The 24,890-nt window shown below is 38.6% G+C and overlaps 1 protein-coding gene across 1 annotated transcript in view; it reads left to right on the plus strand.

The window, feature by feature from the left end:
* The first annotated feature begins 72 nt into the window (after window positions 1-72).
* iqce.L (IQ motif containing E L homeolog) overlaps window positions 73-24,890 on the plus strand; it is a 31,557-nt gene continuing 6,739 nt past the window's right edge. Inside the window, exons 1-19 of the mRNA XM_018236356.2 lie at window positions 73-347; window positions 2,666-2,733; window positions 3,695-3,757; window positions 4,952-4,991; window positions 5,377-5,523; window positions 6,534-6,665; window positions 7,565-7,635; window positions 7,824-7,937; window positions 8,617-8,667; window positions 9,251-9,321; window positions 10,267-10,339; window positions 12,055-12,104; window positions 13,327-13,490; window positions 15,078-15,133; window positions 15,774-15,979; window positions 16,086-16,166; window positions 17,515-17,614; window positions 19,229-19,372; window positions 21,874-21,915. Of these exons, the coding sequence (XP_018091845.1) occupies window positions 2,689-2,733; window positions 3,695-3,757; window positions 4,952-4,991; window positions 5,377-5,523; window positions 6,534-6,665; window positions 7,565-7,635; window positions 7,824-7,937; window positions 8,617-8,667; window positions 9,251-9,321; window positions 10,267-10,339; window positions 12,055-12,104; window positions 13,327-13,490; window positions 15,078-15,133; window positions 15,774-15,979; window positions 16,086-16,166; window positions 17,515-17,614; window positions 19,229-19,372; window positions 21,874-21,915 (1,650 nt within the window). The 5' untranslated portion in view covers window positions 73-347; window positions 2,666-2,688. The remainder of the gene's footprint in view (window positions 348-2,665; window positions 2,734-3,694; window positions 3,758-4,951; window positions 4,992-5,376; window positions 5,524-6,533; window positions 6,666-7,564; window positions 7,636-7,823; window positions 7,938-8,616; window positions 8,668-9,250; window positions 9,322-10,266; window positions 10,340-12,054; window positions 12,105-13,326; window positions 13,491-15,077; window positions 15,134-15,773; window positions 15,980-16,085; window positions 16,167-17,514; window positions 17,615-19,228; window positions 19,373-21,873; window positions 21,916-24,890) is intronic.

Here is a 24,890-nt window from a genome sequence, read left to right on the forward strand (position 1 = left end):
CTAGTGACGGACACGTGTCGGCCATATTTGTTTGGGTCATATCGAGTTGCCGTCTTTACTTTGGAAACACAAATACAAATCCTTCGATGTTCAGAAGAATGCTTTAAAATGTAGCTGCTACGGTACCAGAGCTGACGGCGAGGCTCTAGTTCCGGACGTCTAAGGAGCCGAATTTTGCCCTCAAGAAACATGTCCGCCGAGAATTAAAGCGACTATGGCTGCCCACAACTGGCTCTTGGCTGATGATGCTCGGCCCTCGCCTTAGTTTCTGTTGCTAGGGACTCCCTGAGCACCGATATAGTAGTCGGGCCTATGTGTGCAGAGGCAGCACGGGTACTGAGGTGCAGGTAGGTGCCGCCTGTGTGGGGTAGTAGGTCTCGTATAAACTATACAGTATCATCATGTCTCTGTCTCGGGAGAGTTTTTCTATCATCCTCTCTCGGTTTTACACATATAATTACTTAATTAACACGTACAGTCAGTGCATCTATATGATTGCTTTTTATAAGTTATTCAGAACAGTTAATAGACATGTTTTGCTTTGTAGAAAAGCTCGTCACTTAGCAGCAAACTGTGTCTGATTACCAGGGACAGTCCCTGTATTTAAACTGCTTGTCCCAAGATCTGTCCCTGTTTGGAGACTGTCCTCTTGCTTACACGAAGTTCAGAGCATTTATCAATAGGAATCCAGTGTGTATTCTACACCACACACACACACCAGGGTTGTCAGGTCTAATTTTCAAAACCAGCCAAAGTCAGATACAAAACCAGCCCAAAAGTAGCTAAGAAGCACTTAAAAAGAAGCCCAAAAATAGCACAATATGCGCAGTGCAAACAATTCTAAAAAATATGAATTTGAAAATGAATTTATTTTCACTGTTTCACAAATTTTCCCATGAAGCAAAATGGGACAGATTCACCCCTTCACCAGAGGCATAACTACAGAAGGGGAGCCAAGAATAGGGTCAGGGCCGGACTGGCAATCTGTGGGTTCTGGTAAATGCCAGAGAGGCTGCTATAAGGTACCATAGAAAATCAGTATTTAGTGGGCTGGTGGGGCCTTTTTGGGCCTCTGTGTACCTGAAATGCCAGGGCCTATTCTAATTCTCAGTTCGGACCTGGATAGGGTTGCCACCTTTCCCTGAAAAAAAATACTGGCCTAACTATATATATTTAGTTTTTTTCCCTATTAATAACATTGGGATCAACTGTCAGCAGGGGCGATCCTGGCCCCTCCGCCACCTGAGGCAGCAGCAGTTGCTGCTGCCCCCCCTCCCCCAGAAATTCACACTTAAAGTACCAGGAGCAGCATTTTTGCTGCCCCTGATACCTAGTGGGGCGCTGCTGCCTGAGGCGACAGCCTCAACTCGCCTCATTGGCGAAACACCCCTGACTGTCAGGCCGGTTAAATCCCGGTCAGGTGGCAACCCTAGTCAAGGCGGTATAGGGGCCCCATAAGGCCATAATATATACACAATTCCAATAAATATTGGTAAAACAGGTCAACCTCTAGACATTTGGGTGGCCAGCAGATTTTTGACCAAAGTCAAAGGAAAATGTGAGAATACTTAAAGGGACGGGAGACTGGGGTACAGAGGCCAAAATCTGATAACTCTGATTTCTACGTGAGTCCCATTGCATGCTGGCTATTGTAGTCTTACATTAAACTTGGCAGTTGGCAAATTGTTAAACAAAAACTACATTACGTAATGTATTGGGAGACGCAGGCTTGGCACATTAGGTCAAGAAAAAAAGTTTGTCTGGTTTCCAAAGTACAAACCAGCCAAAGGCCCAAAAAGTAGCCCAAATCCATACCTTGGCTAGCTTGTACTTTCAAAACCCACCTGTAAACTCACCAACCTGGCAAACCTGACACACACACACGCACTCTCTCTCTCGCTCTCTCTCCACATTTGCTAAAAATCTGTGGCCCTCCTGAGACTTTATAAAAATAAATTATTAATTTTATTAATTTACATAAAAAAGACTTTGTTGTCAAAGTTTTGGTCTGGTTCTCAGATCTTTATCAAGACTTGGTATTTAAATATGAGTATGAAGGTGTTTTTTTTCAGTATGCTTACAGATGGGGTGCTGGCTTTATTTTTGGATTATATATGTGTGTGTATATATAAATATGTATATAAATTAAATACTGTATATATATTACAGAGGGAGAACACATATAGATAGATTTGAATGCCTGATTGCATGCGTGATACATTCCTTATGAGATGTGCTCTGCTTAGTTTTGAAATATCTCTTAAAGGAGAAGGAAATTCCCTGGGCGCAAAAACCCTCCCCTGTGTTGTCCCCCCTCCCTCCTCCCCCCTGGCCTACCTGTCCCGCCAGGCAAATGCCCCTAACTTGTTACTCACCCCTCTGCGCAGGTCCAGTCCACGGAGTTTACAGGCGCCATCTTCTCCCAAGCCGTCTTCTTCCTGCTTTGACCGGCGTTTTTGGCGCATGCGCAGTAGGAGCATTTCACTGGTACGGATCTACTGCGCATGCGCCAAAAGACACAAAGTTTTCCTATTTATTTTTTACACCACTTAATAAATATGACCTCTGTGTTTATTATTTTTGGAATTTTGGATAATGTATGTTGTGTGTAAGAAAGCCAGAATCTGATGACACCTTATACTCCCAGTACTTGTTGCTTCTTTAGGAGTTGCCTGACAAAGCCTCAACATGTCTTTGGCATCAAATGGAACTGAAGCAGAAGAACTGGATATGGTAAGAAAAAAAAAAAAAAAAACAGTTTTATTGTCATTAGTACTATTTTGCTTGGTTACTTTTTCTTCATTTAATTTGCATATAAATACATTTTAATCAGATTATATTCTTGATGCTGTATCCAAATGGGATGATGAGATTTTGATGGTTTTTTTGCTGCTATCTAAATTATATCTTGTAGTGCACTGAATATTAAGTATACTGCATGATCATGGTCTGCATTGTATTAAAATTATGATTTCATACAAGAAATGATTTGAGCCGAGGAGCAGACTAGGGGCGAGGGGCAATAAAATCTATTTAAAGAACCACATCCAGCCTACATGTTGGAAGCAATTAACTCGCTGTATGGTTTTTCACACTTCATTTTTTTAGTTTTAGTTCTTATCACTACATGGTGCATCTCCATAAAACACTTATTTTAGACAAAATTCAATTTTGGAAGCTTATAAGGTAATGTAGTAAAACTCAAAGTTAATGACATCAGAGCACCATGGAGGCATTTAAAAATGCCTCTGCATCATTTTGAAAGCAACTTTGCTTTTACTTCTGTGCAGATTAATTGTGAGGGCAACTTTTCTCCCAAATGATTGCAGCTTTTTCCTTGAGTTTAATTCCACTTCCAAGCTGGTGAGCCAGAATTGGGGCTGCTTAGGATGTGCGATTGCACCTCTTTTTTACACAAACATGTCATCATGAAGTCAAGTGTTGGGCAGGTGCTTTCACAGATTAAGCTAGGTGGAGCATGACTTATGGAGATATCCATCTATAGGCCTGCAAGTGGAAGTAGGCCTGGTGGAAGGCCTGTAAGTTAATAAAGGGTGCATTATGATGGTACCTTGGTATATTTTTAATTTATATTTCTGTACAATTGTTTATGAAGAGTCAATTGTATCCATCATTTTATCTTATACTGTTATTGTACACCCCTTTAAGTGTAATGTATTAAATTTTTTTCTAGGAGTTATACCAGCTGATTGACGATACAGCTTCTGCTACAACATATGACTCTGATACCGAAAAGGTACGCACATTAATTATGTATACAATACTATTGCATTAGAACGTTTTAAGCTTTGTTATCAATGATTATACATATTACAAATAATATATCTATCCATAACCATAAAAAAGGCACCGATCGTGGCATGTGATGGAGGAGGGATTAAAGGGGATGTAAAGGCAAGACAAATAAAATCCCATTTTTACTTTCATTAATGAAAAATAAACCTATCTTTAATATACTTTCATGAAAAAATATCTACCGATTTATAAGAAACCTGACTGTATGCAGTGAGATTCTCCCCTCATTTAGTTGCTCTGACTGTTGCGGTGACGGTCCCTTACTGCTCTGCAGGGAAACAATCATACTTTCAAATGGCAAGGGGGTGGGACTTCCCAGAACTCGAGCAGCTTTATTTGTTTCCCTGTAGAGCAGCCGGCGACCATGTAGAGATTCATATCAGCAGCAGTCAGAGCAAGTAAATGAAGGATGAATTTCATTGCATACAGTGAGGTTCCTTTTAAAAACGGTACTGATTTTTTAATTGAAGTATATTGGGGATAGATTTCTTTTTCAGTTAATAAAGTAAAAATGGTATTTTACTTTTGCATTTACATACTCTTTAATGTTTCCAACTCCATCTGCTGGGTCAAAGATCATGGAGCCAGATTTAAACAGATACACTTGGATTCTATATGGAGGATATATTTGCTGCAGCCACTGGTTCTGGAGAGTTGGAGAAAGTTTGTATTAAATGATAAAAAAACTATAAAATCCACATCAGATTACATGACAACACAGGACCCATTGCAGTATGCATATTCTGATTATTAATTAGCTTTGCTGTATCAGCTTGTGGCAGATATTATTTGACTTGTGCTGTTTTGATAATTTATGACAATCCCTAAGCAGCAGCCCAGACCACAGAGTATGTGCATGGTCTTGGTCTTGCAACTATGTTTAACATAGTTACAAGATGTTGACCCCCTGTGGCCAACTTTGAAAGCATAAATAATTTGGTGCAGTAAGTTTGTTTTAGTATACAAAATACAGCATTTCTAGCATTATTCTATTTTAGACTTTAGTCTTCCTTTAAAGGTGAAAATATTGTTCAAAGTACTTGAGGGGGCAGTTCCTAATATAGATAAAGGGCAATAGATGGGCAGTTGATTCGCTGTATTGATTCCTAATTGTCAAATCATCTTTGTTATGCAGAAAATGAAGAAGAAAACAAGCAAGCCACCCAGGACTCCCAGTAAGTTTTTGGTTAGAAATTAGGGATGCTGCCTATTAACAAATATACAGATATGCCCATGAAAAGTATGTGCTTGCTAAGGACAAATTGTGTAAACAATTGTTTAAAGACAGTAATTGTTGGACAATATTGCAATTCAGCTGTTTTATCCTCAGAGTGGGAAGGGCCAGCAATGGCAGGGTATTTCAGACAAAGGATCGGTGACCAAATGACCTCTCTAGCGCTGAGGGGAGGACATGACTAGGATTTTTGCTATGGCTAAAGGATGAAAAGTAAAAAAAAAAAACTTAGTGTGATGACTTAGGGAATGGGCATTTTTTAGCAAATCATTTTTACTTGCATTTAGTTTATTGCATGGAATACCTGACAGTCCCTTTTTTTTCAGAGTCTCCATACCTCTCCAGCACAAAGCTTGGTCCTAAAAAGGCTCCTGTGTGGCGATCCCTGAAGGGGACTGGTCTGATGCACACAGAAAATCCTATGGCCACAGTTCCACGGCAGCTGTGGCTTGCTTCTCTAAAACAAAGCAATGGTAAACTTGTTTTTCCTTATAATCATTTCTTTTCAAGTAGGGAGGCTTGCAGTAGTGTTTAGAACTGGGGGCTTCTGCTATATTCCAACAAGGGTATGTTGTGTGTGAGTTATTTAAATTCATGGTAATCGCCATGTTTGAATTGGCTTCTTTTGGTTTCCTCCCTCAGTCCAAAATTAATATTTGCAGGTTAATTAGAAACCGACAATAGTTCTGTGTGTGTTTGGTTGTGTTATAGGGGAATTTTAAGCTCCACTGAAAAACCCATTGGATGATTTCATTGTTATAAAATATAACAATGCAAGTCCTTGTGATATCTTTGCTAACAGCAAGGGATCAGTGTTAGAAGCTTAAACTGAACTATCATAGTGCTCTCTCTAGTAAATGGCATTTCAGGGAGAATGCCAGCTTTGTGGATTTTCTTTTGACAAGCAAAACACCAGTTCTCTAGAGAATATCTCAGCTGACATTTGTTTATAGATACAGCCACAGGGGAGACTATTTCTGCAAATATTCTTGGGCTGATATACTAACATAAGTACTAAATTGCACCAGTGCAGCTTGCAGTAGCAACCAAGCTTTGCTCCTACTTTTTAGCTTGCAGTACTCTATTGGTAAATGCACTGCTGCAATTTTAGCTCCAGAAATGAATAAATGAGGGTGTGATTTAGCCCTTGTGTTAGCAAATAAACCAATCTTGCAGCATTTCAATGCTGCATAAAGATCAGATCACCCTTCTAGCACAACCATTAATGGTTTATACAATATGAATATGTTGAAAGATTTACTGAAGTCTCTGCCATACACAGTCTGAATTGGAGGTGGTGGGCCTCTGCAACTGGGGTTATGGGCTATTGAGTGACGGCCTCCGATGGGCCCCTGTGTGACACTAATTGAGAAATAAAAATAGTTCCACAGGAAACCTAATACATTGTTATATATATAATGTTGTACATTTAAAGACTGTATGTTGAATTTTTACAAAAATGTGCTTATTTTTCTGCTCACAGGTATGACTCAGCCTTTAAAAGCAAGCAGTGATATTGGTCAGGCCTGGACCAGTCCTACGAGTAGCACTCCAGAGTATCTCAAGGAAGCTCTTGGAATGAAGAAACCCAAGTACTCCCGTTCTTCTAGCAATGGTAATTAGTGGAATAGTTCATTATAAATATTTACAAATTATTATATATCTCCTTTTCGGGAGACTTTCATATTCCAAATTATACATAATATATGTTATATATATTTAACAGGCGTAAATGAACATTTGATTTTAGGTAGATTTATTGTTGATCTATTAGAGACTAAAGGGTGTAGGGTGTTGTAATTTAACAGTGTTGTCCAACTAGAAGGTCACTGGAGGGACTTGGGCTTCCAATGGATTCTTTAAGCCCCTCAAAGTACCTAAGGGCTTCACAGACTTATTTGTAAGACATCAATATTTTTATAACATTTTCGCAAATAATTGGTGTATTGAATATTTGGTCGATGGTTTGGAAATGGAGAGCACTGCATACAACATACTTCTGAATCCTTAGGTAAGTTTGGGTGTCAATTTTAATGTTCCTAGTAATATAAAAATGTATTGAAATGCTTGAGCTCTGAATGGGGAGGGATGTGACGTTACACACTTACTGCTACTGCCTTTTATCAGTGGTTATCAACCCTTTCAAAGAGGTTGTCCATTCACAAAGTCACTCTTGCAACAGCTTTGTAGCAACTGCAAACTGAAAGCTGGAGAAAGAGCAAGGAGGCACATTCCATTTAATACTTGAATGGGAGCAGCTGCTAAAAGCTTTGAATACAGTATTAAAGCAATCAAGTAAAAAAAAGTAACTGGTAAAGCACCCAGCAGAGCACCTTGAACAAATTCAATTATTTGGAGAGTTTTAACTGTGGATCTTGGTTTTTGCAACCTGTGTTCCTTCTCCTGTAAGGGAGCCCTGCAATCATTCCTAAAAGTATGCTTTTTATTAATAATATAGTAGGTTGAATACAACAGAAATTATTAACAGGATTTATGTATTTTATTTATACAAAGGTTATGTCCCTGGTACTCCAGACTACAAAGAAAAAGAAGATATGTATGACCAGATAATAGACTTGAAAAAGGTACTTTCTTTTAAAGTGATTATAAGCTTCTGAGCATGTTTAGGTGCTGTACTATTCATACATGCATATATTTGGCATAGCTGTGAGAGAATATATTTTCAATATGAAAATTCCCCCTTGAAAACCTTTGTATATATAGGAATAAGCACCTTCTCGATTAACTAAAGAACACAGTCACTTTTTAATAGATGTTGCAAGCTCAGAAGACTGAAGCCGATATTATGAAAACAAAAATGAGACGTTTAGAAGAGGAAAATAATCGGAAAGATCGCCAAATTGAACAGTTACTGGATCCATCCAGGGTGAGAAATACTTTTTGGAAATTCTGGAAGCTTTTATGGTTTATACTAAGCTTATAAATTTCCTGTGTTTCCATTGAGACATAATGTTAAACCTGTTTGGCCTAAGACTGCAATGACCTGTGGTTATAGGCTGAACAGGTTTCATGTGTCCTTGAGTGATTGGTGATTAGGCTGACTGCCAATTATTTTGTCTGTGTGTGTCTAGCTTTGTTGGCTTGATTAACGAGAGATTAGTGAGAGTGAAACATGAGATACCCTCAGTTTGCTGTATAGCATCATATGAATTTCGAAAAATGTGCATAAAACGAATGTAAAAGCATGTAATGAGATAACATTAAAGAGATACTGACACCAGAAAATAACCCTTTTTTATATCCATCATAACATTATCTTTGAATGCTATTTATGATTTTGCCATAAAAGTATTTGCCTGATGCTTTTTACATTACCTTTCTTACCCCCATGTTCCTCTATGAGCCATCAACATGACCTATAGGTAACTTTTTATGTGGATTTGGTGTATCCTTAATTATAACGAATTAAAAACCTATCATAGACAGCCAGGTTGTATCATAATAACTTGATATGGGTTGACTATATTGCATTGGGCACCCAAGAATGCCTTTATAGCAGTCATTTGTTTGATGCGATAATGATCATATTCTTTTATTTTCTGCAGAGCTCAGATTTTGCAAGAAGCCTAGTGGACAAAAAAAGTGACAGCAGTCTGGTAAGCTGAATTTTTTTTGACTTTGTAATCAATTTGTGGGGGTGATATTTTTATCTGCATTACTAACCTTTTGAAAGCACAGCAGCCTACAGGAGCCTGTAACCATTCTAGGCATTCACAACATGTACATGTCCAGCAGCTTTTGACAATAATGTTAGATCCCCTATTAAATCAGCTCTCCAGTACCTCTGTACCGCTCTGCTGTTTTCTTGCCTTCGGATTTTGTCCTATACAAATGAATCCTTTAAAGTGTAAACATCAGAACATAATAAAAAAAATAATACTTCATGGAAAACTATACCCCCAAAACGAATACTCATATTAAGTGGCATATTAAAGAATCTTACCAAACCGGTTTATATTTTGATATGATTGAATCAAGACTGTTCTACACTGGCATATAGTTCTAAAACCAGCCTTCTATGACAATTATATATTTTAAACTATATTAAAACATTTTAAAAGGAAATAAAAATGTTATTTTGAAAAAGGAAAATCTTATAAAAGTCACAATAAGGGATAGCAATGTTATTTATGAACATACATATTACATTATTATTTTGCTTTTCCTTTTATTCCATAGGTTGTAAATAACCTCCGACAGAAGGTCTTAAAATTGGAGAAACAGTGTAAGGAAAAGGATAGTGCACTTAGGTAAGGAGTACTAGAAGTTCTCTGTTCACTTCTCTATGCATTATAGCATTCAATGAAGTACAGAATGATGTGTTTAAAGCAGTAGATGATTGATCTTCAGTATAATAGCAGTATTACACAGTAAATTAATTTTGTAATGTATATATATTTAACACTTATTTATTGAGTTATAGCACTGGTGCGACAGTAGAATACTTAAAAAAGGCACACTTGTTTTTTATATATTTGTCTTGATTTACATTTTCACGTCAGTTAATTGTCTATTTATAGATGTTAAGTAACATATTGACAGGTTATTCTGCACAGAGTCTTAGCTGTCTATATATATTTATTAATATAAGAGGGAGCTGCCGCACAGTTTGCTCAGCAGATTTCACATTATTAAACACATACAAAGACAACAGCCCCTCCAGTGTAATTATAAATAAGATGGCTGGCTTTGTGTTATAGCATTTTAGTATAAAACCTTTCAAATAAAAATGCTCCTTGTTTCACTGTGCAAGAAAAGACATATGAAATGTAATGTGCTAAATCCATAATTGGTCTCTTGAAAGGGAAAAATATATATATTTAAGTATTTTTCTGGCCTGACATTTTGTCAAGGTAGGTAGTTGCTACCGATAGTAGTCCATAGCAACTGCTGCAGCTGACTCTCCCTCCTTTAATAATATATGATGGTAATGCCCCCTTGCCTTGACACAGACAGCAGTATTTATCCCCCCAGGACAAACTCCTTGGTCTGTTGTGAGCTAATGGAGACTGCAGTTTTTTTGTTGTTTTTTTTAAGATCCACTCTCTGATCTTTTGTGAGTTTATTAAAAAAATGTAAAGTTTTTTTTTTGCGGGTGGATAGGTTGTATTCAATCGTTTGAATCGAAGTAAGACCGTATTCAAAGAAATCAGATTCAAAGTATTCAAATTAATATATTTTTTGTGATCACATAGCAAACTCCAGTCAGAGCTAAAAACGACAAGCCTTGAAGAGATGAGGATAGCAATGGAAACCTACTACGAAGAGGTATGTCCATTAATACAGGTCAGAGGCTAACCTGTAACAAATATGCGGGAAGTGCCAGGGTCTATTGTTTATACAACTGGCACTGAATTATGTCCTTCACTTTTAATATCTGCCTAGAAACATTATACACATAAGAAAAGAAAACGGCTGGCTCCAATTTTGCTCATTAAATCTCTTCTAATTATCAAAAGCACCAAACTATAGTTGTGCTTAAAGCTAATAGTGACGGAAACAACTACTGGGTAATGGAAGGTTGCCCTGGGTGTACAAACCCCAGGTCCGACACTTGAGTGAACGATAAAAATTATGTAAAAGTCAGCAGAGCTTGCACTCACCAAATTGACCGGATGGCCCGGGTGCCGTGCTCTGAACCCGTAGTTTAGGCAATGTGAATCATAGAAAATAATTGTACACGCACTCCTGCAGCCAAGGCGGTTGAGGTAAAACTTAAAGGAGAATGAAACCCCCTGGGCGCAAAACCCCTCCCCTGTGTTGCTCCCTCCTCCCCCCTCGCCTACCTGTCCCCCTGGGCAAATGCCCATAACTTGTTACTCACCCCTCTGCGCAGGTGCTGTCCACGGAGTTCACAATCGCCATCTTCTCCCACGCGCGTCTTCTTCCTGCTTTGACCGGCGTCAGGGTAGGCCAGGGGGGAGGAGGGGCAATACAGGGGAGGGGGAAGGGGTTTTGCGCCCAGGTGGTTTCCTTCTCCTTTAAAGCTTTATTCCTTCATGTTAAAAGGTGACGTTTTACCTCAACCGACTTGGCTGCAGGAGTGCATGCACAATTATTTTCTATGATCTACAAACATTATACACACCCAAAATATCACAATTTTTATTATACTTTTATTTTGAAGTCATATTCACCAGAGTATTTTCAGCAATTATTTGGATGACCGCTTTTTACACTTGGTAATTTAGATGTAGCCACTAGAGGGCAGCAAAGCTTTTAAAACAGCTCTGTTTGCCCTGCTGAATGTGAATGGCATGCCTTTAGTGTTAATTTATATTAACACCATTTACATATATTCACAAAGCCATGTTTTATTAAGTTGAAATAAGCCAAAATCCACATTAGCAGTATAGAGCGGGCTACCAACAGAGAAATACTAGACCCTGTCTCAGCCTTTTGGTATTATGAATAGTTTTATTTGAAGGATTTTTCAAAGGACTTCTGGCTTTATTCAACCCAAGCCCCCCCCCCCCCCCCCCCCACACACACACACACAAATAGAAGCAAACAACTCCACAAGAAAGCTGTCAATGCCATGCCCAATTGCTGAATGTTTTCTCTAATATTAAAAAAAACAGAATGGGTTAATAAATATTATTGGTCAGAAATATACCTCTTAGTCCTGTCATATTCAGCTTTCCTTAACATAATTATAAGGATGACAGGCATCCTGCCCCAGGGGGACAAACACTATAAAGGGAGAATGTGCAGTCATAAAGTTAGCAAGATGGACTGTTCCTGCCTATGAGCTAATCCGCCCCCCTTGTTTATAATTCATGGGTGGATGAGTAAAATCAAACAGATGTGCTTGTTCGAATCAAGGATATTTAAAACTAACTGTTGCTTATTTTTATGAAAGATTTTTATTTAATGTTCTCCTGTCAGATTTATTCCTGCAAAAGCACTTATACAGTAATTGTAATATTATAAAATGTATCTGACTTCCTTCCATTATTTTCTACTTGTTTTTTTATAAACAGATCCAGCGGCTGCAAACTTTACTGGCCAGAACTGAAGCTACAGAGAGAAGGTGTGTTTCTTTTACACTGTTTTAATTAAAAGGGAACTGCTGAGAAAATTGAATATAAGCTTCAGCATACTGAAATAACAACATTATGTAAAATCAATTACATATTTAGTATCATTTTTGAAAGATTCAAGTTTATGTTCACTTTCCCTCTCTCATCTCTCTGTTTCACTTCATTCTGTCTTCATGCAGGAGTTGGGTGTCAGATATTCATTGACAGTTAGATCTAATATATCTTATGGGGGATGGGGGGGCTTCCTTTCCTAGCAGATGAATGAGAGCTCATTCAAACAACTGATTCCAGTACAAACAAAATCGAAATAAATAACTGTCTTTTGCACAAACTCTGTATGTAGAGAGACATGATGTCTGGTGATTTTAATAGATTGAGTTCTAATACATCTTATAGGAGCCCCCTATAAGATATATTGGATCTAACTGTCAATGATTATCTGACACCCAACTCATGCATGAAGAGAGAATGAAGAGAAACAGATGCTGAGACAGGAATAGTGAAGTTAAACTTAATTATTTCAGAAACCATACAGAATTTGTAATTGATTGTATTTAGAAAGTTTCTTATTTCAGTATGCTGAGGCTTATAATAAATTAACATTTTCGCAATAGTTCTCCTTTAAGAACATACAGATACAATCTACCGTTACAATTATCCTTACTAAGGAAACTGCTTGATACAGATACCCAACATTTCAATCCAGTTTCTGGATCCAGTTTTCAACAAGTTGGAAGCTGCAAGTTAAAGTTACCTGTAATACAAATATTGAGTAAACTAAAGAAAAAAAGGTTCACTGCTGGTTCTGTATCACTGCAGTGTTTTTCCTCTGATCTTTGATGACAGTTCATTACAAGCAGATTTGTCTGTGTTTGTAAACCTCAGCTCAAAATATCATTATGTTTATGGGGTTTTTTTTGGAGGGGAAATTACCAACTCCTAATATTAATCATTCTAAAAAAGCAGCCATTTGTATAAATGTCCATGAAATCTGAGCCATAGATTAACCCTGTTTTAATATTAAACCTATAGGTAGCTAGGAAGACTATTTAAAAATTAATTTTACAATTAAAAAACCTAAAACTATACCATACTGCTTACACTGTGTGCTTTGTGTAGTACGAAAAATATATTTAAAACAAACAGGTACTTTGATAAAAATAATTGTTCTAATTTTCTTTCTATTATTTTCTTGTGTTCGTTTTTAACTAGATCTCCTCCAGAAAGCAAAGAGTCCCAGAAACAGCAGAAGGTGCTAAAATCTGCTGTTATGAGACTATCAAAGCAAATCAAGGAGCTGCAAGAGGAAAATGGAAGCCTGAAAGCTGATCTAGACAGAGCTATGTCTCAGTCGCCTACATCCACTAGGAAAAAAGGTACATGTTCCTTAAATCAGTTTATTTCTCTTTCCACTGTGCTAAAGCTTACGGTAATGGAGCATGTCATGAATTTATCACGATTAGCAAGACTTATAAGTAGCTTTTGCTGTGACCCGTCTACACTGTCTCCATGCCATTGCAAAGCACCATGGCCCCAACCAATAGATCTTCCATATGACAGCTTTATGGTGCACTTCTCACTTTATATAGCCCTGCAAATACTGATAAGGAGGCAGAGAAAGATCTGAGTTAAGATGGCCATAGATGTTAAGATTTTTCTCTCCATCATGACCAATTTTGGTGTAATCCAAAAAATCACACAATCGCCAGGTTAGTGCGCACTGAACAATTGTGCTTCTAATGATTTTTCTTGATCATCTTTTGAGCTAAAAAATTTAAGTTGGCCGTACACAGGGAGATCCACTCGTTTGGCGATATCGGTCTGATTACAATGAGAAGAATATGGGCGATCAGATCAAAGACCGCATCAACAAACCAATGTGGTCCTCAATCCGACAGGACTTTTAAACCCACCAATCAACCCGACTTTCGGCCACATATCGATCTGGGAAGCCCATTGAAGGGCCCCCATACACTGGCCAATAAGCTGCCAACAGGGTGGACTGGGCCCAGATGTGCAATTTCCAGGCCCTTTCCTGCTGTGGGCACCCAGAAAACGTATTGCGCGCACACACCAGCGCACCGGTACAACGTCACTCCTTCCTGCCAGGGCCGTCCGGAAAGTACAGTGCGCACAAGCGCACACCTCAGCAGCAGGGGTGGCAGAGTAGGTCTGGAGGGGGGCCCTAGACAGCAGCCCTGGTAGGCCCCCCAGGTCGACCCTGGCTGCCAACTTAACCTGTCGCATCTTATATCTGTCCGGATATGGGGCCTTTACGCAAACCTTCTGTGACTTTTGGGTAGTCAACCATTTTATGTAAACATGGGACACTAAAATGCATTGAAGACCCTTAATCATAAGTTAAATTAAATACCACATGGGGTGCAATCACTAAAATGTTCCAACTAAGGAAGTTAGGTTTAAATTGCTAACAAGGTGGCATATTACCCCAGACAGAACACACAAATTATGTCACTGTAACTCCAACTTCCTTTGGAGGCTGCCAGGATACTGGAGATTGGTCGGACTGCCCAATTAGATTTGCATATTGGGGAGAGGGATCCAGCATTGCACATAAAGATTTTGCTAAAACAAAACAAATAGACCTGAAGTCAGCTCTTCTGTTGCTGCCAGTTATAAACTTGATCCACTGTGTTTCAGAGACAAAAATACACAAATTTAAACATGGTCTCTAATTTGCAGTTCACAAAAATAATTAAACAATGAACATAAAGTTGCCCATCTAGTACAAAGCACTCTGGTTTTTTTCCTGTACTCACTTTCCCCAGATTGTTTAATTGTGTTAAATTTGCTATTTTAAAAATAAGTAAAAAGTAGAACAATACAAATTACATAAATTAGCTTAATCTGGACCCATATCTTTTGCTATTTAAAAATGAAAATTAGTTCATTGCATTATGCATTCATTCTTGTTAGCAATGACTGGAATTTTTTTTTTAAAGATTACACTGAATGGAGCAAACAGAGACTGGTGAGGAGAATTTCAGAACTGGAAAAGGTGATAATTCTGTCATCAATATATCAAGCTTTTACAATATTTGAACTTTGAATTTACATTATCTAATACAAACATTATTATCTAATAAAAACACGCATATTGCATAGAGTTTGCGCTAATATGAAATTTGGGCCATTGACTGCATTCCACCCTATGATTTTAAAAATTTACAAAAAACATTTGTGAGATTAAAAATTGTTTATTATTATTTATTATTATTTATTATTCTCAGTTCTTAGACTTTTTAAGTTTTGCCCCCCCCTCCCCCTTAATTCATGACAATGATATGTATGAATACATTGGTAATAATTCTAACCTTTATATACCTTTGATCTGGGCTTTTAAGGGGGATTTAAGACCACAAATATGTTTTTCTCCCCAAACTAAGCTTCATTCTGGGCCCACAAAAGGAAGAGGGCGCACAGCACTGACAATTAAGTGTACATATACACAAGGTATTTTATATTGAAACTATTAACTACTACAGCTGAACCCCCTTGTATGGCTGTGTTCTAGCTGAATCGCATGCAGTTGTCATCAGAATATTTAGTGGATCATATTTTGAGTAGACTTCCTCTATGATGATTTTTTGACTTCATCAAAGTAAATGTACATCTATATTTATTGCAAAAACCATTAGAAGTTGGAGAAACTAGAAAAGCCAAGTTCCTCATCAACTGAGCAAGAAACGGGAGCTCGGGTTACTGTTGTGCGTGATTCTGCACAGGGAGATGCCTCATTACTCCCTAAATCTGACCTTCATGAGGAGTGTGAACGTCTAAGGACCATACTCAAGAAAGTCAAAGAAGATCGAGGATCTCTGCAAACGCTTCTCGCCACTAAAGAGTATGTTGATGGCTTTATACGCCATTATACTTACCGTTGTTACATTAGTCTTACATATGATTTAAGTTATATTTTTTATCAAAGGTTTGGACTTTTCACTTTGTAGGTCAGACATAAAAAAACTACAGCAGGAGAAGGCTGATTTTGACAAGCAACTACAAAAAGCTAAAGAGAGGAATGAGGAGAGGTATGTGTTTCATAAATATATGAGATTTTCCACAGTGGCTGTGCAAATCAGTTCAGTTTATTAAAGGTATTTGAAGCCACTCCTTACACTTGCCCCACCAGTCTGTTCGGTCTGTAAGTCCAAAATCATTCAAACTACCCAATGACTTTGGTGTATTTACATTTAGTTTAAAAATTGGTCATTAGCTGTGTATAAGTCCTTCCCTTTCCCACATTGATACATTTTTCTCAAATATTGAAATAAAGAGAAATTCATTATAAATATTGTCTTACGTGGGAGGGACATTTTACTAAATATCATCCACTCTGCCTTCCATCCCTGTTTTGAAAAAACAAGGAGTGGCTGAGGGGCAGATTTATTTTTGCATCAAAACTCACAAATTCGGAATTAAAAGCACCAACTCGAATGTAAATTCGAATGTGAGATTTATCACACCTCGACCATGGCAACTGTTCTAATTAGAATATTTACCACCTAAAACCTACAGAGTTTATTTACAAGTCAATGGCAGAGGTTCATTGAACCATTAAATTTTCGAATTTTCAGTTGGCACTATTCAATCGAATATTAGACATTGGACTTTTTTCATAAATTACCTCCCATTCAGGTTGTGACTGTATTCAATTTTATTAAAATTACATCACATACATTCGAAATTCGACCTTTGATAAATAACCCCCTAAGTGTAATAGAAATCACTTGCACAGTTTTTCACTGTTTATTAGGGATGCACCGAATCCACTTTTTTGGATTCGGCCGAATTCCGAATCCTATTTTGCATATGCAAATTAGGGGTGGGAAGGGGAAACATTTTTTACTTGTTTTGTGCCAAAAAGTTACGCGATTTCCCCCCCCTGCCCCTAATTTACATATGCAAATTCGGATTCGGTTCGGCTGGGCAGAAGGATTCAGCCGAATCTGAATCCTGCTGAAAAAGGCCGAATCCCAAACCGAATCCTGGATTCGGTGCATCCCTACTGTTTATTCACTGTTAATACTATCAATAAATCATTCCCAAACAGCATGTAGAACAATAGCTGACAGTGAGATTATTAAAAGTAATCTGATGTTTGATTTCCATGAGATTAACCTTTTAGCAGATTTTATTTTTTGTTATAGCTCCCCTTTAATACCGGACCTTGCTAATCGATTTTGATAATTTTTGGCATAAATTTCTTTCTGAATAGCTACGTTGAAAAGTGCTGTTGAATCCTTTTTCACCTATGTTGCTTTATTTCATTCTAGTCATTGTTGTTTCTATCCTCCCAATTTGAAGCTATAAAGTTAATGTAATACTGTCTGTATCTTCACTAGGTCTGTACTGTAACTTCTTGACTTTTTACTTTAGAGAAGAAATTCGAAGACTTAATCAAAAAATTAAAAATTTGGAAGCCAAGCTGGAGGATGAAAAACGTGAAAAAGTATCTATACTTGAAGATATGAAAAAGGTTTGTCTGCAGCTTTGCTGTAAATGTTTCATATTATCTAATGTCAGCCATTTAAAAGGACACTGTCATGCCCAATCCTTAGTTGTTGATCTGCACCAAACAGAAGCAGACCTTTATGGTTGATTTAGCAGTGCTGACCCCCTCACACGATTGCAAAACAAGTCAGAACCGGACTGAGGTTTGGGATCTTAAAGAAGAAACATAAGTTCAATTGGGCTTATGAAAAAAGGTGGATAAACACAGAACTGCAAACTGCAAGAAAAAATATACATTTATTTCCATTGTGAAACTGTGGATGTCCCTACGCTTTCAAAAGATTCTGTGTTCCACTTCTATAGAAGTTCTAGAATCCATCAATTCACAATAAAACAAGGGGAGGGAGGAGTTCAATGAATATCCCCTTTAGTAGGCCATGACAAAAGCTATATGTGCAACCTGGTGTGACTGTACTACTGATTTAAGTAAATGATAATTGGTATGTCACAGCCTGTGGGGATAGAAAGTTGCCTGCATTGCAACTAATCTTTGTTTTTTTATTGTTTATGTTTTTTGAATTAATTAGCTCTTTGTTCAGCAGATTTCCTGTTAGGATTGTCAACAGCTATCTGGTTGTTGGGGTCCATTTTACCCTAGCAGCCAGGCAGTGGTTTGAATGAGAGACTGAAGGATGAATAGGACAGGGCCAGCATAAAAAATAAGCAATCCAATGTAGCCTCAGAAATCAATAATTTTTTTGTTTTTTTTTGTACGTTTAGTTTTTGAAGCTTATTTTATGCTTATTTTGAACCAAACTATGAATTTTGCAATTGGAATATTTACTCTAACTTTCACCCTTAATTGTATCTGTCCTAATTACAAAATAAGATGAGAATGGTGTTTGCCATCATAAGGAATCTTATGGCTCCGCCACATTCTGTTCTACTTCATATACTTTCCACAACTATACAGTGCAACAAATATCTGTTAAATGCATACAATATAACGTAATTAAAACTGGCCATAGACGCACATATCCTATCGTACGAACCGAGGATTCGTACGATTTTCGGATCGTGTGTGGAGAGTGCCGTCATCTTTCGTCCGGGGAGATCGGTCGTTTGGTCGATCAGACAGGTTTGATTTTGACCCGACCGATCCCGCCGGACCCATTGCGCATCGCCATACGGCTGAACGTTCAGTTTACCCCCGATATATCCATGCTCGTTAATGGCATATCGGGGAAAGATCCGCTCGTTTGGCGTCTATGGCCAACTTAAGTCCTGCTTCCTACACAACATTCAGACAAGTATTTCTCCTGGTGGCCATTAACCATTTACACAAGTCTCATATCATAGTTCACACTCATACAGTACCTGCATAACTGTTCTGTAATCTGTTCAATCTCCAAAGAGGCATATCTCTATAACTAAACACTAATATAATTCTTGTATAATCAAGTCAGCACATCTGTAAAGTCATACATAATTCAGCATTCAGTCCCTTTAGGGGTACTCTGCAGTTATAGGAACCTCACACCATCATTCATAGATATACAAATTGATTGTTTAGCTGTCTGAATATACATCTATTCTACTTATGTTAGTTAATAATAAATAAGTACTTTTCCTGTTGCAGACTGCATCTCAAGGATCCCGTCCAAACTCAGCCAAAAGTGCACAGAGCACAGCATCGAGACCAGGGTCTGCCAGTAAAGAGCTGCAAGAAAGACAAAATGCTGCAGAACTCATACAGAAGAACTGGAGGCTATATAAAAGCAGGGTAATATTCCACAAGTCTGCTGGATTTGTTCATTTAATTTGAATAATGTGCAATTTAAATATACAGCACTATATGTGGTTATATTGCTGGCAAGGTGCAGCTTTCCTCAAACGCTCAGAGCACTATTTATCATGCTGTGTAAAATATCACCGTTGATGTTGCCCATAGAAACCAATGAGCAATTAGATTTCAACAGTCAACTACAAGCAGGCCCGGACTGGCAATCTGTGGGTTCTGGCAAATGCCAGAGGGGCTGCTATAAGGTGCCATAGAAAATCAGTATTTAGTGGGCTGGTGGGGTCTGTTTGGGCTTCTGTGTGGGCTGACGGCCTCTGTGTACCTGAAATGCCAGGGCCTGTTTTGACTCTCAGTCCAGCCCTGACTACAAGTTAGAAAACAGAGGCAAAGATCTTATTGGTCATCTGTGATGTTTTTCTCCACTGTTTTAAACATTATGATAAAAAGGCTTGTCCGATGAAATGACTTGTGCAAGGACATAAGAACGCAATGCAGAATTTCACTGTAAGGGCAACAGCACACTGACATTTTGTTGCCTGCATAAAGCAGCTGAAAATATCCATTTCTAATAAAGCATTGTAGTTCCTGCAAGTATCTTAGTAAAAGTGTGTAATCACATAGTAAGTTAGGTTGAAAAAAGGCACGCATTGAACCTTTTAACTTTATTTTAACCTGCCTAACTGCTAGTTCATTGCTGCACCATGTGGGAGTATTGCCCAGAACTCCACTTCCCTGTAGTCAAATCCTCTGCCTGCTTAAAAACCTTTTCACAGTGGTGCTTAACAAATTGGGGCATGTTATGGCTTGGGACTGCTCTACCATAAAAAAATCAAATATTTTGTTCCAGAGTGTTTTTCAAGAGACACAAGAACAGTGTATGTTATCTATTAAAAGTGTAAATTAAAGAGTAAAGGCTTTTGAACTACTACCTACAATTCCCCTTCTGATGCCACTGTAACCCCTGTAAATAATATCAAGGTAAACAATCTACTTCTCAGAAGATCACAAGTACACAGACCACTGATCATATCACTCCGGGCCTCAGGGACAGCTGGTTTGAATGGTGGGAAAATCGCCTTGTGCGAGTCCTTACAGGCACAAACTGTCATCTTCAGACAAAATACTGCAGCTGAAAACTACCATTGTAAAAGATTTTTAAACTTTATTAATAAACCAACCTTAATTTCAATTATACTTAAATTTTTTATTTTTTGTACAATATTTGATTCTTATTTTAAGCTATTTTTCACTTATTCTGGTATTTTTTCCATTGTGGGGCTCTAATAAAGCTTCAAAATCTAACTTGAACCTGTCCAGTTATAAATTACAGACACCTGTAGGATTTTTAAAAGCTGTTTTGAGAACCATACCCAAGAAGGAATGACCTTATACCAGTATAAGGGTAGAACTCCACAGTGCAATACCGTCCGTTCCGACGCGCTGAGATGAATCGCAGGTGTCATGACAGATCTGCCAAATCTAAGGCATCCGACGTGATGCCATCGGAACGGATGGTATCGCACTTAAAATCGCCCATCGAGTTCTACCCTAATACTAAGCAGACGCAATAAAGTAATCCCATTTAGCCGCAGAAGATCATTAAAAACAAAAATCACATTATTCAATTAATTTAGAGGCTGTACAATCTTGTGTTTGTAATAAACTCAAGGGAGAAAAAAAACAAACATCGGATTCCTTGAATGCTTCATATAAACATCTCACTGTCTTCTGTTGAATTTATTTGAATCACAGAAAAAAAATTGTCTTGATAAATAATACCTTCTGCTGCATCATATCTGCTCTGGCCACAGAACACTTGTCCCTATTTTGTTCTTGATAGCAACTAAACTGCACTAACAGTTTGTCTGTTTCTCAAAATATTACACTCTTTATTTGTGTATTGCTAGTCAGTCCAAAAAGGCCATCAGAAAGCTATTTTGTATTCTGGTGTTCAGTCCAGGTACGACATTAAGTCCCTAGGGACTTAATAAACAGTAATGAACATTGTTTGTCAAGATGCAGTAACTGTGCCTAACAAAGTTTTATAGATAAGATGCTTCTGTACCCCATGGATGACTGCCCTCACTCCTTCACTCCTTACATCTAGATTTTAAGGGCAGAGACACACGTGAAAATTTGGGGAGATTTAGTCACCCGGCAACAAACCATCTCTCCCCGAACTGCCTTCCCGGAGGCTAGAATCGAAATTGTCAACAGGATGGCACTCAGAGCTCTTGGTTTTCCGAAGTTGCCTCACGAGGAAACTTCGGGCGACTTCGGAAAGCAAAACGCTCCAAGTGCCATTCCGCCAGTGATTTTTAGATTTAGAAATCTCCCCGAATCTTCTCATGTGTCTCTGCCCTAAGCTCCTTTGAGCAAGACTGCTGTTTGCTATTTTGATGTTGATGCATACTACTGCCTGTAGGTATGGTAGAATATGTTAGAAGGCTGAAAATATAATACTTCACATTTCTTATTTTTAGAAAGACAATGTTGATCTGGAAGATCTGGAAGATCTGGAAGAGGTAAGTTCGCGTTAAAAAAAAAAATTCACAATTTTATTAATTCCACTGAATGTTAAAATGAGGTATTCTAGTATTAAATAATGCTTAAATAATGCTTTAAATACTCTGTTCAGTGGCTATCTTGCTGGCTGGCACTGGATGGTGGTGTATAGATAATACTTAGATCGCTGTGCATGTGATTTTGTTTATTTATAAGACATGACACCAAAAGTGAGTTTCCTGTTAAACATACAGGAAACTGTGTAACCAACAAATTCCTCAAGCTGTTGCTAGTTTACAAAATGGGGCCCTGTAAACTGTCCTGCCCATTAAAGTTTAATTGCAGGTTAAGAAGCACGGCTACTACAGTAAAGGTTTTAATTGTAAGGCTCTAGTTATATTAAATATCAGTAAGGAGTGTTCACGGCTGTAAGTAAATATTTACCTCATCTAGCCTTAGAAGAAGTCTAATCTAGCCCCAAGAAGTCAGCCCTGCAGTATGGAAACACTGCTTCAGAGGTAATAGGGGTCATATATTTACTGCACCCCGTGTAAAGTGTAAAGGTGGCCATACACGGATAGATCCGCTCGTTTGGCGATGTCGCCAAACGAGCGGATCTCCCTCCGATATGCCCACCTTGAGGTGGGCAATATCGGGCTGATCCGATCGTGGGCCCTAGGGCCCAACGATCGGATCCTAGCGTTCGCCAAACGGGCGGTCGGATCGCGGGACCGCATCAACGAACAGATGCGGCCGCGATCCGACGGGATTTTTAACCCCATCCGATCGAGATCTGGCCGACTTTCGGCCAGATCTCGATCGGGGAAGCCCGTCGGGGGCCCCCATACACGGGCCAATAAGCTGCCGACTTGGTCTGTCGGCAGCTTTTATCGGCCCGTGTATGGCCACCTTAACTTTGGACGCAATTGTTACCCATAAAGCAGCATATTTTTTTCCCAATCATTTCAGCATCACTGCTGGCACCAGGGGAAGTTGAGCCTGATGTAGTTGTGATACAATTGTGCTTACATATGTGATGCATTCAATGAAAGATTAGATATGTCTACCAACCTTCTTCATATTTTCACTAGTGTTCCCAGTTCCAATAGCATTCGGATTCACTGTGAAATGTTTCGGCAAGCAAAAGGTAGAGAAACATGAGGCAGCACAAGCTGGGAAGGTGCAAGGCTTAAAGCCACATGTATTTATTTATATCAAAATAAATGTAGATCTATGCCTTGCATCTTCCCAGCTGCTGTTGCCCCATGTTCCTATACTCAGTGGTGTAACTATAGAGGAAGCAGACCCCCAAGGTCACTGGAAGTCCACTTCCTCTATAGCTGCAATTATCCACGAATATTCGCACACCCGTTGCACACTGTTAGAATGCACGTGCACACATAAGGATAGGAAGCTGAGTGTGCCGGACCCTCAAAGGTTTTTTTTTAGCAGAGGGGCCCGGCAAGCAGTTATTATTCCACTGCCTCTACCTTTACCCCCATGTTCCTCCAGCTTTGCTTGGTAAGCCCAGTTGATGTCGTTTTTTAGTGTCATTAAACTGGCAAGGAGTGTATGTTGACACAAGTACCTTTAATAATTGAGGGCAATTAAGCACGGCTGCCACCGTGGTCGAAAATGAGCCCTAATCATTGAAATTGGCACACATCCCTTACAGGCAGCAAATAGTGCATATGTTTAAAGGAGGACTAAAGCCTAACTAAAGAAGTAGTTGAAAATGTTGTACATTGTTTTGTGCTTCTGTTCCAGCCCAAGGCAACCACAGCCCTTTACCAGTAAAGATCTGTGTCTCAAAAGATGCCCCAGTAGCTCCCCATCTTCTTTTCTGCTGATTCACTGCATGTGCTCTGTGCTGCTGCCACTTACTGAGCTTAGGGACCCACTCAGAATATAAATATCACAATACTAGGCTGAGTAGTATTTAATACAGATTATTATTATTACATGGCAACACATAAACCAGTACAATTGGCATCAGAATTTAAAGGAAGAGTTCAGTATAAAAATAAAAACTGGGTAAATAGAGAGGCTGTGCAAAATAAAAAATGTTCCTAATATAGTTGGTTAGCCAAAAATGTAATGTATAAAGACTGGAGTGACTGGATGTGTAACATAATAGCCAGAACACTACAGAGACTCAAGTCTCTGATTGGTTACTGCCTGGTAACCAGGGTAACCAGTCAGTGTAAACCAAGAGAGCTGATTTTTTTTTTTACAATGAACAATTCCTTTAATAATCATCTTTGTAGCATCAGCATATATTACAGAACAACCTTATTTTCTGTTGAATAATTAGTGACGACCCCTAAGCTTAGCTTTAACAGCTGCTCAGAGCCCACTGAACATGTGAGTGTCACTTTCCAAGATTGTGACCCCCTGTGACAAGTTTGAAGTCCTGGATCATTGCTGCTATTGACAAGCTGAAACTTTATGCTGTTGCAATAAGTTCACTATATAAAATATGACATTTTTAGCTATATTAATTTTTAGGGTTTAGTTTTCCTTTAAGTAAAATGCAAGTGGCCTTTGTTACATAGAGTGTTATGGTTTGTAGTAGCGATGTGCTGGCTGGCCTGATATGCGCTGGTTTGGGCCGACCTCACTGCACCGTTTAAGGGTCGTGGGCAGGTTCGGGTTGAGCTCTTCTGCCTGCTCTCTCCCTGTCATTAGACTGCCGGCTTCCGTTTTTTAAGCACACACCTTCCCACCCTTTTGTTATGTCATCAGCGGGACGGTGCAGGTCTATAAAAGGAGGAGGGAAGCTGGGTGCGGGTGGGCGCATGTTAGAGTCTGGTGAGGGTCAAGCTTTTCTTGACCTGCATATAACTAGTTAGGATACAAACCTTTATTTCCCTAAAAAGAGTTTTTAAAAAATCCTTTTTAATGGTCATCCATGAATTTTATTTGTGGTTGAGAATTCTTTTTCATCCACCTCCAGCTTTGCCGTGCCTTTTGATATAAATTTTAATATTCCAAA

The sequence above is a fragment of the Xenopus laevis genome, chromosome 9_10L (genome assembly GCF_017654675.1).
Source record: "Xenopus laevis strain J_2021 chromosome 9_10L, Xenopus_laevis_v10.1, whole genome shotgun sequence".
Taxonomy (NCBI): Eukaryota; Metazoa; Chordata; class Amphibia; order Anura; family Pipidae; genus Xenopus; species Xenopus laevis.